This window comes from Idiotropiscis lumnitzeri, chromosome 13 (genome assembly GCF_059441095.1).
Source record: "Idiotropiscis lumnitzeri isolate Australia: NSW breed Sydney's pygmy pipehorse chromosome 13, RoL_Ilum_1.0, whole genome shotgun sequence".
Lineage (NCBI taxonomy): Eukaryota > Metazoa > Chordata > Actinopteri > Syngnathiformes > Syngnathidae > Idiotropiscis > Idiotropiscis lumnitzeri.
The window spans coordinates 16419662-16436609 of record NC_142403.1 but is presented as its reverse complement, the minus strand read 5'-3'; the positions used below and the strand labels follow the sequence as shown (position 1 = coordinate 16436609).

The window sequence follows — 16948 nt, the reverse complement described above, 5'->3', positions numbered from 1 at the left end:
ATTGAATGACAAAAAAAATCTATTTAATGCAAATTATCGTCACGTGACATTCTGCGACCACCAACAAATGCCCCCCCCCCAAAAAAAAAACTCTTTCCAAAGACTGTGATGGCAATTTTGGATGATGAATCTCGACAAGGCTGCCGATGACGTCAGAGCAGAAGTAGCGTGGGGCAGCTGTTGTGCCTCCTTAATGGTGCGTCGACGTAGCAGGTGTGCGCCTCTGGGTGCCTTCCATCGAAATGAAAAGTGACACAATTTAATCGAGACTTGATTAATATGAATAAAGCTGACGTTTAGAAAAAAAGCATTGCGAGCTAAATTTTCTGTATGGATTCATATTCCATGTGGGACAAAACTAGAGCAGAATACTGCGTGAGTGTGCGTGTATGTGTGTGCGTGCACTTGTGCGTGTTAGCGTTTGTCTGTGTACCTCTCATGTTGATTATCAAGTGTTCCATTCTCCAGGTTCTTGTCCCACATCCCAGGAGCTAGAACAACCTAACACGCACACACGCACACGCACATACACCCCCTCACACTTATACACGAATGTCAACAATAACACACTTGCGGTTGCTAATCAACCAACCTTAGGGTAACACTGGCACACGCTCCACACGGTCCCGACCAGCACCATGGCACAACCCAGGGCACACATGGTGGCGTAGACGTGAGGCCTCTCCCTGATCATGATGAAGAGGCCCAAGGCCACCATGCACCAGCCGGCCGCGATCAGCCCGTATCGGTACGGCTTTCCCTCCACCATGGCCCCGTGACACTCAAGCTTGAAGGTGAGGGTGTGTGTGCGTGTGTGTGAGAAGAGGAGGAGGGGGAAGGTGGTTAAGGTTCCACTCTGCTGCCTATTAAAGCCCAAAGACAAGCAAGGCCAGGAGGGTTGGGTTGTGATAGGTCACCTTGGTCCCACGGATATAATAAGAGTTGGGGATTGGATTCATTATTTAGTTTTTATTTCGTTTTACCTTTTTTTATTTAATTCAGCTATTTTTAGTCAGCGATAGTGAGTTTTTCAAAAATACTTCATTTTAGTTTAGGTTTTGATGAGTTTTAGTGTTAGTTTTTCTAATATCTAGCATGACATGCTGTCCTCGTTGTTAACAATGTCAATCAAAAAATAAATAAACCAGTACCTCCAAATGTGTGGAGAACATTTTATAGAACACAATTGTGCGAAACAACCATGAGGACAACCACGAATTGAGTGTGACAACAGTCACTTGAGCTTAATGCAAAGACGCCCCCTAGTGGCCATCACAAACATGGGGAATAATATTCGACCGATTTGATTGGATGCTTTGAGGTGAAGAAAAAAAGAAAAAAATATGCGTGTGAGCGGTGTCAGTTCATTATGATTGGACGTTGACGCAAATAGAGACAAGTAATTATCGGATTTCAGGCTGCTAGGTCATTCGCTTGAACAAATAAATGTCTCATCTCAATTCAATGCCACCTAGTTTCCATTTAGGAATTCAGATCATATAATAAAATACCCTACCTGCTCAAAAAGTAGCCTCCGCTCTCATAGACGCCCTCCTATCGTTCTCTTTTCCGTTCCTCAAATAGTCGTCCGTGCTGCCGCACCTCAAACCAACTCCTCCTATATTCTTCCGACTTTAAACCCAAAAAATGTGCTCGTTTGAAACTAGCCTCCACTCGTGCAGATGCCTCACATCAAATTGTAGTTTCCTATTTCCCGCGGCACTGACGCCATTTTATAATCTGATCGTGGGATGGTTGCTCTGTTCCACAAGACGCCTCATCTCATATAAAAACCTCTTGTTCCCCTTCTTTCCGATGACATCATCTGCAGCAATGTCTCACTTTTGCAGGGTTCTGCGTGAAAGGCAAAGGTGAATAACGTGGGAGTTTTTGTTAAGACTCTGACCCTTTCATTTTGCAGGGTTGCCGTGTAAAAAGAGGCTCCACATGCAGGCACTTAGTGCTCAGGGAATGCTTTGTTAAAAGAGGAGGTGCTGCGTAAGCCACAGTAGTTGGTCACGTAAATTCAAGCAAGCCAATCGAGTTGACGGTTTTCATTTAAGAAAGTCCTCGGTCCCACTTAAAGGCACCGCAAAGATAAGTGAAGCACTTTGTTTAGCAACCATTTTGCCCACAAACAGTCACAAGAAAAGTCCAAATGTCAGGCAGGGGCGACATTAGAGCTGCTCGCCGCCCCCGTTTTCTTGGATCTTCATCACTGTGTCGTAGGACGGGGGCGGTTCCATGGTCCAGGGGGGAGGCGTGGATGGGAGCACCGGTTCCAGGGCCGGTTCGGGGTCCGGTGCACCACCGACGGAGTCCGTCGACATCTCGCGTCGAATTCGGTCCAACCTCCTGAAAAGGAGAGACATGACAGACAGGAGGTGAGGTGACCGTTTGATGTTGTAAAAAGAACTGCAACACTCAAATGCACGCCTCAGCTCAAATAAATGAATACAAATGCTGCACTTTCTCAAATCTTAGCTCAGTACTTAATTAATAATTAATAACCAATCATTGATCATTGATAATTAATAATAAAACCTGCTTATTAGTCATTGTGAATAAATAAATGCTTCAGCCTAATTTCCCCTCAGAATTTACAGCCTATATGAAATTCTGTATTTTCTCAAATAGAGTATCCGCCCCAAATAAACACTTTCTGTTTTCCTCTCAGGATTTCGGATCCAATGCACATGTACTGTATTTCCTCAAAGGCAAATAGTAGTCTCCAATCTAATCGAAACCTCACCCGAAATAAATGCGTCCTTTCTCTCCTCAAGAATTCAGCTCCCGATAGGAAAACAGGGTAAATAATGGATGAGGTCTGTTTAGTGTTTGCTTACAGAAGCTTTGGCAGAGGTACTTGTGCTGGAGAGCGCCCTTTAAGTTATTATTAGATGACTGATGCTAAAGCGTCAATGTCTTTGCAGCACACACACACGCACACACACACACACACTCAGTCACTCTGCATGCAGGGACACCAGGTCAATGTAATCAATGAATATTATTAAAGTAAAGGCAGAATTTCCACTCACTGGTTTGCAGCTACAGTAATTTTATGTTAAAGATTTTATTGATTTTAAGATTTGTCCTCTGAATGATAAATTTAACATTTTTGTAACATTTGTCTGTCAGTGTAAAACGTGGTAGTGTGACGCCATCGACATGCTAACAGTTAGCATCAATAGTCGCAATTTTAAAATCGGTGGAGCAACACATATAGACAGATAATATAACAATACTCAGATGTTTTTTCTTTATACTGTGTGGGAACTTAATTACTATATTAATATTTAAAATTACTTTTGCTTGAGTCACGTAAACATAAATCGAATAACTAATAAAATAAATCAAGTAACAGATAAAAGATAAAATTTTTGCCTTTTTTTAACCTTAATTGAACCCTTTTGCCACGAAGTGGGTATGACGTCATGGTTAATTATCCTATCAAAGCTCTGCGGCTTTTTACCTTTGGATGGCCAGCGACTGCTGCGGGCTGAAGCGCGTGCCCGTGCGCGGGTGCAGCAGGAAATGTCCCGGCACCGCCGCCTGCAGGTTCTTCATGGCCATGCACAGCCCGCTCACCAGCAGGCCCACGCCCCCCATGCCCAGGAAGAGCCCCAAGACGGGCGCCGAAAAGCTGGGCAGCGGCGCGCACAGTGCCACCAACCCGCCGGCCACCATCAGCAGCACGCCCAGGAGGAGCAGCGCGCCGTGGGCCAGCGGCATCGCCGCCGTCCCGCTCCTCCTCGCCTTGCTCAGGGAGTCCTCAGCCAGTCTGCAGCGGAGACGCGTGCGCTTCTTCAAGCATCTCGTGGAGGGCAAAACACTCCCATGCCGCCGCCGCCTCCTCCTCCTCCTGCTTAGGGGGAGAAGCTCCCGCGCGTCGCCGTCTGGGGAGCGCACATATCCGGGTTTGCGTCGATGGTCGGCGGCAGAGCAGAGACGCCCTTGCCGGGGAACTCTGGGCTGCTTTGTGGCTGCAGCAGAGAGGAAGTGTGTAGTTTTTTGTTTTTTTTTCACGAGGAGGGGTTTTCTGTGACGAGACCCGGGTGGGCTGGACATTGTCACCATGCATGTTTGCTGAACCTTTTGGACTGGCCTAAACAATGTTATCAGTTCCAAACCGAATGAAAATATTTGACGATGTATTGACTTGTTGAGTCGTCGTCGTTAGAACGTGAAACTTGTGTTAAAACGTGACTATTATACGTCGCAATATATTGCCCCTCCTCTCTCCCAAAAATGTAATATGTGCTTTGAAAGACAAAAATAGCACTCTTTAGTATAATACTGTACTTTCTAAAAACAATAATGACCAAAAAAAAAAAAGGATGAAACCGTTTTGGGCACACTTTGCATCAGTTGAATGCGCAGCTCCCTGTCTTGGCCACCCGAGGGCAGTATAAAACAGATAGCCATACTTGGGCATGTGGACTGAAAACACGTCTCAGCTCGCCGTAGAGGATAAAGAATATATGACTGATATTGAATATTGAAAGATTATATGCGATTCCCATTATGTGTTAGCATTAAGTTAGAGGATGTGTTCGTTTTTAATGCACAAGCTTAAGATCGGAGTGCCATTTAACAGCTTGAGGCCCATTTTTTAAATTAATATCATATATATATATATATATATATATATATATAAATATATATATATAGCTAGCTCACGCACATATGAGGAGGTGAGGCGGCAACATTCATCACGACTTTGTTTGGACTGATTGTCAGAATGAGTTGTCATGCGTCTTGGATATTTGCCATACCTCATCCTTATGTAAATAGCTGAAGTCAACGTTCTCGACTATTACCCATGCACTGTATGATATTTAATTCTTATGCATAAACATAGCAGGAAAGCATGTGGAATTTCATTTAACCGCTGGTCATATCAACACGGGTGTGTTGTGTGCTCACTGCTTGGGCTGTAACAGCGGGAAATTTTAATTTTGCGATTATAGTGGGGGGAAGAAGAAGAATGTTTGCAATATTGTCATAGTCAACGAAATACTTCAGGGAGTGGCACGAGTAAAAATAATGCTCAAAATACATAAAACGAGAGAAAGAAACTATAATATCACAGCAGAAATAAATATTTTGAAAATCATAGATATGTACATTATTAAACATACATAAAACAAACATCAGACAAAGACAATACCATAATATGCAATGAAAAATACAGCGTTAGAAAAAAAATACCCAAATATTTTGAAATAAAAAGCATTAGAAAAATACTAAAATATTGCATCTATTCATTTTAATAAATATACAATATATTGGAAAAACAAGTTGATCAAAATCATTTTTGTATTTAAAAAAAATAGCGAATTATTAACATACAAAAAACAAACATACAAAAATGTTTTAAATAATTCAAAAGGAAAGATTTTTCCACAAAAAAACTACAAATAATAAGAAAAAGAAGAAATAAACATTTTTCTCGTATAAAAGCAGGCGTCCTCAATTGCACCACTTGACAGCAACCAGCAGAGGGAGCTATCTATTTAAACCCAACTCATCAACTGCTAAAAATCCACGAGAGAAAACTTTGTGGAGTGCTATGATATTGAGTTAAAAACAAAAACTTGTAGTAAATGTAACTTTCTGGAATCAAATAAACTTTAAATGTTCCGAAAAACAACATTTAATAGATTTTCTGTATTTTTTTCTTGAAATAAAAAATAACGGTATAGTATTTCAACTAGAATTGTAAAAATAAGAAATAAGACAAGCAACAGTCTGCACAGTCTAGTTGTGCCCTTATCTCATTATTTTATTCAGTCGATATGAATACATTCACACACGCTTACTCACTCACACAGTCTTGAAAATCTTTTGCATGTATTTTTCATTTGTTGTCTTGCGTGATGAACCCGTAAAAACATGCATATGCAGGGCTACTCATGTCCAAATAAACTTGAGGCATCATCATTCCAAGTCATCATCATCAATGTCAACATCAGACATTAAACATAAAAAAAATCAAAAGTAAAGAAAAACTGGTGTCCATTCATCTGATGGTCATTCTTATTAATTTACAATTAAAATAATGAGTTAGTAAGTACAAAGGCAAAATAAATAAATAGCCTAAAAATATTATTTTTGTTGCACGAAAAATAAAACTGCTCATCACCAAAAGAACACAATACCCACAGTGAAGCATGCGGTGGCACCATTACGAACAAGAGCTGTTTGGGTTTGTTTGGTTTTTTTTCAACTGGAAGTTGCACCAGTCAGTGTGAGCACAAAACCTTTTCTCGAAAGCAATAAAAAAATGATGAAAAACCTACTAAAGCAGCTGAAGTATATTTGGGGTCAATCTTAGGCACTTTAAGTGTTGGCAGAGTTGACGTGAGTTTGAATGTGATGTGCCTTTTTCCACAGCCACATCCACGGTGTGAGTGTGTACACTTGTGCAACCCCATTTCACTTATTTTCACTTTCCCTCTTAAAATTATGAGAACAATTTCACTTGATTTGATTTGATTTTTATTATGGACACATTTTTTTTATTATTTATCACGGGCTCATTTTTTTCAATATATATCACAATAACTTGGGATTTGAACAAGGGTGTGTAGACTTTTTATAATCATTGCATGCCTCCAAAACATGCATATTATGTTCATTGGAGACTCTTGAATTGTGCGTAGGTGTGAATGTGAGTGGTTGTTTGTGCATATCTTTCCTGTTCAGGGTGTCTTCCGCCTCTCTCTCAACCCATCATGATCCGGGCTAGGGCTCCATCTCACGAGACGTCACCCGACTGAGGATAAGCGCAGCAGAAAATGGATGTCTCTTTTAAACCTCAAAGCTGATCTCTCTGGAGCGTCCGAACAGCGGCTCGGCGGCCAGGTGCGTGTCGGAGTAGGCGCGGCGCAGGTGCGTGGAGCTGCAAGTGGTTTTGATGGCCACCTCGTAGGGAGGCGGTGGTCCCAGCCAGGGGGGAGGATGCGGCGGCGGGCTGAAGCCACCGGGATCCATGGGGGGATAGTCGAAGTCCTCGCTGCGAGTTCCTTGCCTTTGGCAATCCAGAGTCCTGTACGGGAACAGAACAAATGCACCGTCAACTCCGCTAAGGGGAGGCACGTGTGCCTCATCGTTCGAAGATTGCGGGTTATCTGGCAAGGCAGCTGAAAACCACTCCAAGTTATATTATCCAATAATTCTATGTGAGAAACATTATAATGTGTCGTGTACTATAACAAGTAGATATTGTCGTTTTAACCGTTATAACCGTGAAAAAATATTTGCATAATTTCCAAAATTGAAGATCAGCAAACAAATGTAAATATCAGACAAAATTCAAAACAAGCGTTTTCCTGAACTGGCAAGGATATTATGACCCACTCATCTTTGCAGAATTATTATTTTCACTAATACTGGAAGCTTTTCGAGCATAAAAAGCATTTCAATCAGATTTAAGTATTGACTTTGACTAGGCCACCTCAAAATCCTCATTTGTTTTGTTTTTTAAGTCTTTCAGAAATTGACTTGCTGGATGGAGTGTTTTGGGTCATTTCCCCGTTGCAGAATTCAAATACACACAAACTGATGGCCCAGCGTCCTTTGTCAGGATTTCCTGGTAATGATCAAATTCATAGTTCCATCAATCATCGCAAGTCGTCCAGGTCATGAAGTCACAGAGCAGCCCCACACCGTCACACTGGCACGACTATTTTTGATTGCTGGTGTGATATTCTTTTTCTAAAATGTTGTGTTACATTTACTCCAGATGTAACGAGACACAAAGTTCAACTTTTGTCTCATCTGGCCATAGAGTACCCTCCTAAAAGCAAAACCACTTTAAAAAGTAACAGTTGGCCTCTCACCCCCGCACATTGGGTGATGTCATGTGTGGACTCCCTGCAATGTGAACTGTGCCTGCCAGGCTCCCCTAAAAATATGTTGCATTGTATGACTTTTTTTTTTTTAAATCCACAAAAAGATACCGTTACCCAAGGAACACAAAGGTTGCTACAGAAATAGGACGTGGGTGATAATGATGAGGAAACTTGCTCTTGTGAATGGACCAGCAAGGCACGCAAAGCTTATACTTTTTTACCACAAGATTTACTATTTTATCCACTGTTACATCTTAAGCAGCCCGAGCGTGGAAAATGTTTCAAATTTTTGATATAAATATTTTGAATGTTTATATCTGGATATTAATATAATAACAATATATACGGTATCGCCAAGCCTTCGTCGGTAGATCGGCAGATGGGTTTGATAAATCGGTAGATTGGCTGGTAGGTAGAAGTCGTCGCTGGCGAAGAGCAATGTCCAAAGACAAAGTGTTGCTCCGTTATTCTGACCTATTCTTGACACCAATTGCAAAAATCTTTGAATGATTGAGCACCCACCCAAACACAAAAAAAACATTTTAAATCCTTCTAGATGCCATAAAATGGACGCAAAGCCCTACTTTTCTATTAGATACGTCAATGGCCCGACTCCTTGAAGCTCCTCCCTCATTTCAAGATAGTCCTCGGCAGAAAGATGCCACCAAAGCTCTACTTTTGTATTGGTTTGAGCCCTTTTTTTTTTTAGAACAGAAAACAAAGAAAATTTGTGGCAAGCTTTTGTGGGCCGCATAAAATGCCACGGAGGGCCTAATATTGCCCACGGGCCTTGAATTTGACACTTGTGGCTTAGATTAAACTTCCTTCCTTCTTTAATTATCCAACACGCAAGGAAATAAGACTTCTAAACTCACCCCGGCAGAAACACCGATTGGGATTCCGGGAAGCGACTGCCGTCATGTGCAAAGAGGGCATGGCTGCTGTAGCCGGCGTAATCGTTGTAAGGGTAGTGAGGGCAGTCGGGGTCAAACTCCTGCTGGTTATAGTTGGAGGTACTCTTGCTGTTCATGGCCCAGAAGAGCCCCAGGATGAGCATGACCACCCCTAGCACCACGCAGCACAGGGAAAAGGGCTGCAGGCGACTCTGCGACGAGGCCAGGAACGCGGTGGAGCCGCCCGTCACGATGAGGAAGGCGCCGATGAAGATGGCCCCGTGGTGCAGGGACGGCATCCTACCGACGGCGAGGTCAGCGCTGAGGCCGAACGAAAGGTGTCACTCGGGTCCGGATGGGATGGAGTTCCCCATGTGCTTGGAAGGTGATCAGACATCCACGTATTCCTTCAAGAAATCCAGAAAAACTCACTTTTTCATCCCCGAGAGTGGAAAGTGAAAGAAGAAGTGAAGCTCCAGCTTCGGGAAAAGTGCTCGAAGTGACCTTTTTGATGTGAAACGAAGGACTTGTTTGCAGAGCGAGCTGATGTGGACAAGCTGCGGGTTTGTCATCACAGCAGATGGAGGAGAAGACCGAAGAGCCCATTAAGAAATCTTTACTGGCGCCCCACCCTCCTCTGTCTAATGTGTCTGAAGCCTACCACTTTAGTGTGTGCGTGTGCGTGTGTGTGTGCGTGTGTGTGTATCCAGGAAAATGATGACATGGAAACTGGGTTTCTGCGTGTGACATCAATTACAGAAACAAGAGCATGTGTGGTAACAATTCCAATAACGTGATAATGGACAACGAAGAATACATCGTGTCCACAACGAAAAATAAAAAAGGACCATAAAAGAAAGAGGTGAGATGTGTGAATCGGATTTAGTCACAAGTTCTCAGTTTTCAATTAATTTGCTTTTGTAATAAATTCCCTCGCTCGACATTATTCCCCTACTAGCTCACACAATGAAGGCAACATAAGGGACATTTTGGGACCGTTTTAACTTGAAAGGTACTAAGAATTTCCTAGTAGTACTTTTGATGTATTCAAATGCTTAAAATGAGAATCCCTGACAATTTATTCTTTCGGGTGGTTATGAATGTCACAGATAGATATACAGTAATATAATATAGTTTTAATATAACATAGTATGCCTACACAAGGTGTACAGTATATGAAATATCTGTTAATATGCATATGATGCATGAATGCAATATGTATATTGAAGATTGGAACTTGAGCGAGATTAAAACAATGCGATTTAAATGGTATATTATTCTATCCAAAAACCATGACTGCAAAATGAGACCTAAGAATATGGATAATAATATAACTGTACGCATGTAAATATTCATAAATTCATTTGTACATAACGTCCGGGTTTCCAAGCTATTTCTCACACACATGGGATTGTTGTTATATAAACAATATAAATAATGAATGTTATCAGAATTTTGTACAAAAATAACACCCCCTTACCAAAACAAATTTATTCCTTTCTTAATTTACGTTCAGGATTATTTTTTTTTAAATACATGAGCACATATAAGAAACGTGGTTTATTTGACCACACAGTGAGAAGCCTTCAGGGTGGGATGGTGTGACCTACTTCATGCGCTGCCATTGGTCGAAGTTCGGGCGAAACTGCCCAACAACAATTTGGTACTCTCGCACACTCGTCCAATCATCGCGAGGCGTCTGCGCTTCGTCCCGCCTCTGTAGCGAAATACCCCAATGAGTGTCATCTACTGGGCGTGGCTTCGAGTCCAGCGAGCACCGCTCACCTATCACTGGGGTAGGGTGACTGGCGCTGTTATTTGGCACCTTAACAAACCAATCTCCGTGGAAAGAATATCAACTTTTGTGTGATAAGATTGACTTTGTGTGTCGAACAGCGCTTTTACAATACGACTCGACTTCCCCGCGAGCGGACACGATGGAGTCGCTGCTCTGCCTCGTTTTTGTGGCGCTTCTTTTGCTGCTCATGTGGATCCAAGTGAAAGGTGTCGACTACGTGCTAGTTCACCAGCGGTGGATGTTCGTTTGCTTGTTTCTGCTGCCTCTATCCGTCGTATTCGACGTGTACTTCTACGTGCGAGCCTGGCTCATCTTCAAGATGTGTTCGGCACCCAAACTGCACGAGCAGCGCGTGCGTGACATCCAGAGACAGGTGAGTAAACCTGGCGCATGCGCAGAAGGCGAGGTCAGAATCAATCAAACGTATGAATTTTCTTGCTTTTTCTTTATTTTCTTTTTTTTGCCTTTCAGTCTAAATATTAATGACTTGTTTAATACAAATAAACTTATTTACAAAAATAAAACAGTGCGTGCTGGTGAAGCAAGACCACCCTTCGTCACTCAGGCCGCGCCCACACCTCAGGGAACATTTTGCTATCTGTAATTTTTCTGGTATTTTCACATTCTGGCACAAGTTATTTAACTGGTTATTCGAAGCATAAATTATGATTGAGCTGAATGCAAACTGTAAAAAAATATTAATGCCAATTAAAAACTTTTCTTTCACACCATACAAAGCAAATAACATGGCTGACAAGTCATTGTTCATCATACCATCCTCAGCCATTGTTTCATAGGTTACAACTCTGACCCTTTTCCAGGTGCGTGAGTGGCGGCTGCAGGGCGGTAAGGGCTTCATGTGCACAGGCCGACCCGGATGGCTCACAGTGTCGCTGCGGGTGGGCAAGTACAAGAAGACCCACAGGAACATCGCCATCAATATGATGGACATTCTGGAGGTGGACACCCAAAAGCAGGTGAGGAGGACACGCTACCACAAGATTACGGTTAAGAAGATTTAAGGAGTTTGTTTGCAAATTCCGCTCTTGTTGGATTTATTTGTGTCATACCCAGATAGGCAGATGGGTGAGTTAAATTCTGCCACAGGTTTTTCTTCTGGAATGTCACAGCTCTAAATGATAACGCATGGTAAAAAAACAATTGCGCAATCTTTTATAGGTCAAACTTAAAAAGAAATAATGAAAATATCTCATTAGCCTGATGCGCTTAAAAAAAAGATATTTTTTGAAAACAGTTTCAAATTTCACTTTATTGGTGGAAGAAACATTTTGAAATAATTTAGCTTGATTTTTTTTTTTTTTTATATAAATCATAAAAACCCAGCATTTGAACACCTGTGTGTTGTTTTTTATATCCACTGTAGGGGAGGAGATACTCACTGAGCTCAACTCTCACAAGATTTAAGGAATCTCACGCGGGATGTCACACATGATGAAGTTTGTTGTTGCGTGTGTTTGGTGTTCAGGTGGTGCGAGTGGAGCCCCTGGCCAACATGGGTCAGGTGACGGCACTCCTCACCTCCATTGGCTGGACGCTACCTGTGCTCCCCGAACTGGATGACCTCACCGTGGGTACGTCGCATTCATGTCTCGGGAATCGTCACAGTAGGAGGGAGTGTGACGGTGGGAGGACGCTTCACTCCCCCATCCATCACTGCTTCCTGTTTGGCCTCGTCCTTAATATTATTAGAGGAGCGACGCTGGAGCTGCACAGATAAAAACCAGGGCGGAAATGGCCGCCGAGTTGGAGGCGCCCAGGGATCGGGTTTCATAATGGATTTCCTGATGCCATAAACTGCACATCAACACGGCCTAATGTTTTCCCATCAGGCCGCCTCGCATTCGTTTACCCTGACGTCCGTGTGCGCGTCCACGGCGAGCGGCATCTGTTGTTGTGATGCCAGAAATTAAATCACACCGCGTTCTCAACCTCCCCTCTCGTCTGTCTCAGGTGGTTTGGTGATGGGCACCGGCATCGAGTCGTCCTCTCACATTCACGGCCTCTTCCAGCACATCTGCGTGGCCTACGAGCTGGTGCTGGCTGACGGCAGCTTTGTGCGCTGCAGCGAGGTGAGACGGGCGGAACTCAATCACATGTGCTTGTCGAATTTAGTTATGCTTAATCACAAAACCGTCTCAAACGGCTTCACAGGGTCACCGTTCACAAAAATCAAACAACATCCCCTCACCCAAATGTTTTTTTTCGTTAACTTGCTTTCATTTACTACAACTAGTACTAGTAACTTAGCCCTCCCACACCTCTGTCAAACCCCTCCCAAGCCCCCTGGAGAGAGAAAAAAATCCTGGCACGGTGCCTGAATTCTGAACAATGTGAGTTTAAACAATGAAATGAAGGAAGCGTCCTGCTCGGCAAATTCAGAATTGCAACGGCCTCACCTCGATCGTCATCATCGAGCCCCCTTTCCAGACAGAAGGGGGGCGGGCAGCGGAGAAGCGGCACTAAAACAGCCTGATGATCGCGATGCCTTGATTATGACTAATCACAGTCCTTAAACACACCAGTTTTAAAAACTTTTGATGATTATTTTAAAAATGTATCATTTCTATTTATTTTTACTGTAATTCAGCATTCAAATAAAAATCCGCCAGTCTCAAACTAAATCTACCAGTCTGTTCGTCTATCTATCTACTCTGAAATATTGTTTTGACCACCAGGACGAGAACTCGGACCTCTTCCACGCCGTGCCGTGGTCCTGCGGCACTCTCGGCTTCCTGGTGGCGGCCGAGATCAGAATTGTGCCGGCCAAGCCGTGGGTGAAGTTGCGCTACGAGCCGGTGCGAGGCCTGGACAATATCTGCCGCCGCTTCGCTGAGGCAACGCGGGACAAGCGCAACACTTTTGTGGAGGGCATCCAGTACACGCTGGACTCTGCCGTCATCATGACGGGCAGCATGAGCGAGCACGCCGAGCCAGACAAGGTAGGAGGGTGCTAGCTAGCATTTCTCATTTAGATTTTCATGACCCCAATTAATATTAGCATAAACTACAATGGTGCCTTGAGATACAAGTTTTTCTTCCATGACTTCATTCGCAGCTTAAAACACTGCTATTGCAAGTCACCATGCACAGAAAACTGTAGTTTGTATTTTTAAGAAGGAAAATATAATGTAATGTACCAGTGAAAAAAAAATCACAGGTTCCAGTGAAAAAAATATAAAATTGCAGGTGCCAAAAACGTTTCTGTTGGAATAGTCAGCAACTTCTTGACATTCGAAGCTATTGATATTTTTTATTTTTTTTTCTTCAGATCAACAGAATCGGCCTGCACTTCAAACCGTGGTTCTTCAAGCACGTGGAAGGCTATCTGATGGGCGGCAAGGATGGAGTGGAGTATATCCCCCTCAGACAATACTACCACAGACACACACGCAGCATCTTCTGGGAACTGCAGGTACTTGGGTTGAACAGTTTTGAAAAATATTCAAGTACAATATTTAATGTGATTATAAATTATTTTTTTTGTTGTTGTTTTTTTTTTCTTTTTTCAAAATTGCAGTCGTTGGAATTTAAAAATTGCATTCTACACGGTGATTTTTATTTGATTGATATGCACACACGCACACAAACAAACTTAGATATTGTCTTGTCATCCTCCCTTTCCAGCTGTGCACGTTTCTTTTCTTTGTTCCTCGTGCGGCCCACTGAGCCATTAGTTTGTTCTGGTGCCGCCGGTTAATGGTGTGTTTAATTATGCATCGTGCTGATCTGACACGTGGCCATCTGCCGGCCTCTGTGGATGCCGTCTGCCCGCTTTTGAAAGCGATGTCCCGGGACGGGCTGACTCGGCTAAATCTCGAGACGATAGAGTATCTGATTGTAACCTTGCACTTGCATCTTCTGACATCTGTGTAATTAGCGTGTAGTAATTTGTGCTCACGTTTACAGGGTTGAATGACAGATTAAATGGCTTGGTGTCACTTGAAAAGATTGAATTACAATTACAAATGAAATGCTTCTTCAAATGTGACTTTCTTTTGCTGTTATTTGGAGGATACCGAGTGTCTTTCCTCACCAGCAACCGTAGAGTTTTTGTGTCAACTTAAGCTACTTTTAAATGTAACTTGACACGCATTCCCCCAAATCATATTTCCCCATTGAAATGATTCGAAATGCCAGAGATGCATTCCAGCCAAAAAGAAATGGGAAAAAAAAAATATCGAGATTCTTTTTTTTTTGATGAGACAAATTGTTTCTGAAAAATGTACCGCGATGACAATGAAATATAATTAAACAGAATTGAACAGTTTTTGTCGCACTACAATTGTGAAGCTGGTTCTGGTGTGCACGTCCTGGCCACCAGGGGGCAGTATAAGACAGATTTGTCCAGTGTATTGCGCAAGAAAAAGAACAGTAAATGTGCACATATTAAAGATGTTGTTCCAAATTGCCCAGCATTTCATTAACTGCAGTTTCATCAGTACAGCTTAATAAGAATTTAAGTACCTTATAACTCCTTATTACTTACCTCATTAATGTTCTTCTCAGCACTGGTTTGACGTCACACATGTGTGGTAGAATTTTCTGACAATGTAGTAAACACTTGAGTTAGTTATGAGGTCTGAATCCCGGCCTTTCTTCTTTGGCTGAAGTCATTGTGACCACCAAAAGTTGACTCCTGTGCTAAAACTATCACAATTGTCTCTCCCCCACCAGGATATCATCCCCTTCGGCAACCACCCGGCGTTCCGCTGGCTCTTTGGATGGATGGTCCCCCCCAAGATCTCGCTGCTGAAGCTCACGCAGGGAGAAACCATCCGCCGTCTGTACGAGCAGCACCACGTGGTCCAGGACATGCTGGTGCCCATGAAGCACCTGGAGGCCGCCATCACACGCTTTCACCAGGACATTGAAGTAGGGATACGATGTTTACTCGGACTTCGGGCTGAGCCTGTCATCCATTTTATTGATTTGAGTGTGACTTTAATTCTCAGTATAAAACAGATGGGAGCAGAATTATTTTTCCGTTGTTTTGAGTTTGACAAAGAAGCCCGACATTTTGATCAGTCACACTGAACATTCCTAAAGATATTTATATGCAGTGATATATTGACATGTTGGAAACTTTTCACCTAATGAATGTCCTTCTAAGACGTATTATTTTTCAAGGAAGCCAAAAGATCATCAAAAGTGTTTGGCTGAGCTGAGCCATGCAATTTGTTTGCTCACATTTTAAATGTTAATTTGAGGATGGTAGTGTAAATGTGTGTTTAATGGAGTAACAAATTAAAAAATTGGCCGAAGTCGCATTTCTGTGAAAACAAATAGGGGATTTTGTTTTAAAGCCATATCTCTCAGTTTAACACGAACCATCAAAAAAAATTTTTTTTTTTTTTCTGTGTTCAGGTTTACCCTCTCTGGCTCTGCCCGTTCCTCCTGCCACCGGGCAGGGGCATGGTCCACCCCACAGGTGAAGAGGAGGAGCTGTACGTGGACATCGGCGCGTACGGCGAGCCCAAAGTCAAACACTTTGAGGCAACAGCGACGACGCGGCGGCTAGAGAAGTTTGTCCGAGACGTCCACGGGTACGTCACGTAACTGAGGCTGGTTTATATTGCATGTTTAACACAATTCAAGATTTTTTTGTTTTTCTCTCGCTTACGTTTGGAATTTGTGTTGTGGCAAAGACAAAGAAAACTCAATCAGTTGGAATGAAGCATTTTCTAGATGCAGGAAAATAAATCCAGTCTGCGCCGGATATCTGCCAATACAAGTGTAGCGCAATTGCAGATGGAATATATTTTGTAAGGTTCCTGAATTGTTCTGCTTTGACTCGTCAGCTTCCAGATGCTGTACGCAGACGTCTACATGGACCGCGCCGAGTTTTGGGAAATGTTCGACGGGCAGCTCTATCACAAATTGAGACGGGAGCTCGGCTGTAAGGACGCTTTCCCCGAAGTTTACGACAAAATTTGTAAAGCCGCCAGACACTGATCTTCTGCAGCCAAAGTTTGTATCAGGTGCGAGGCGGTGTAAATTAACAAATAGAAGTTGTTATACCTTTTAAACTCGCTGCTGTCGAATGTTGATCATCTACCTTCAAGTCTCAATGTGCCTCACACATCAATACCTTATTTTTTGAGAATAAAAAAAAAAAAACATGGTCCTATTTTTTTAAACATGTTTTAATCAATAAAAAAAGTTGTACATATTGCATCTGCATGTTGGTCTTTTCAAATCTGTATATTCAGATTTAAGTCAAACAACACTGACTTCAATTGATGAAATACATTTTTAAAATTATTCACAAACAATTCATTCTATGTTTTTAATAAGAATTCATTTGAATAATTCATCACGAAATAAAACATGTATAAAAGAGAAAAAATTCAATAATAAAAAGAGAAGCAATTCAATAA

At 42.5% G+C, this 16948-nt stretch overlaps 4 protein-coding genes across 4 annotated transcripts; 1 reads left to right on the top strand and 3 right to left on the bottom strand.

Moving 5' to 3' along the window:
* Window positions 1-59: 59 nt before the first annotated feature.
* Window positions 60-1321, bottom strand: bsnd (barttin CLCNK type accessory subunit beta). Its single transcript, XM_088313343.1, has 3 exons — window positions 593-1321; window positions 434-501; window positions 60-231 (listed from the first exon to the last, which is right to left on the bottom strand). Exons 1-3 carry the CDS (start codon window positions 767-769, stop codon window positions 153-155), a joined length of 324 nt encoding a protein of 107 aa, XP_088169469.1. The 5' UTR covers window positions 770-1321; the 3' UTR covers window positions 60-152.
* A 20-nt stretch (window positions 1322-1341) lies between these two features.
* LOC148324744 (uncharacterized) lies at window positions 1342-4008 on the bottom strand. The gene is made up of 2 exons (XM_088313342.1): window positions 3476-4008; window positions 1342-2355 (listed from the first exon to the last, which is right to left on the bottom strand). Exons 1-2 carry the CDS (start codon window positions 3733-3735, stop codon window positions 2178-2180), a joined length of 438 nt encoding a protein of 145 aa, XP_088169468.1. The 5' UTR covers window positions 3736-4008; the 3' UTR covers window positions 1342-2177.
* Window positions 4009-6816: 2808 nt separating this feature from the next.
* On the bottom strand, window positions 6817-9051 carry LOC148324743 (uncharacterized). Its single transcript, XM_088312293.1, has 2 exons — window positions 8735-9051; window positions 6817-7054 (listed from the first exon to the last, which is right to left on the bottom strand). Exons 1-2 carry the CDS (start codon window positions 9049-9051, stop codon window positions 6817-6819), a joined length of 555 nt encoding a protein of 184 aa, XP_088168419.1.
* A 1466-nt stretch (window positions 9052-10517) lies between these two features.
* Window positions 10518-16743, top strand: dhcr24 (24-dehydrocholesterol reductase). The gene is made up of 9 exons (XM_088313243.1): window positions 10518-10923; window positions 11372-11527; window positions 12037-12142; window positions 12522-12640; window positions 13247-13510; window positions 13840-13983; window positions 15246-15443; window positions 15936-16114; window positions 16370-16743. The coding sequence occupies exons 1-9, from the start codon at window positions 10690-10692 to the stop codon at window positions 16521-16523; spliced, it is 1554 nt and encodes a 517-aa protein (XP_088169369.1). The 5' UTR covers window positions 10518-10689; the 3' UTR covers window positions 16524-16743.
* Window positions 16744-16948: the final 205 nt, after the last annotated feature.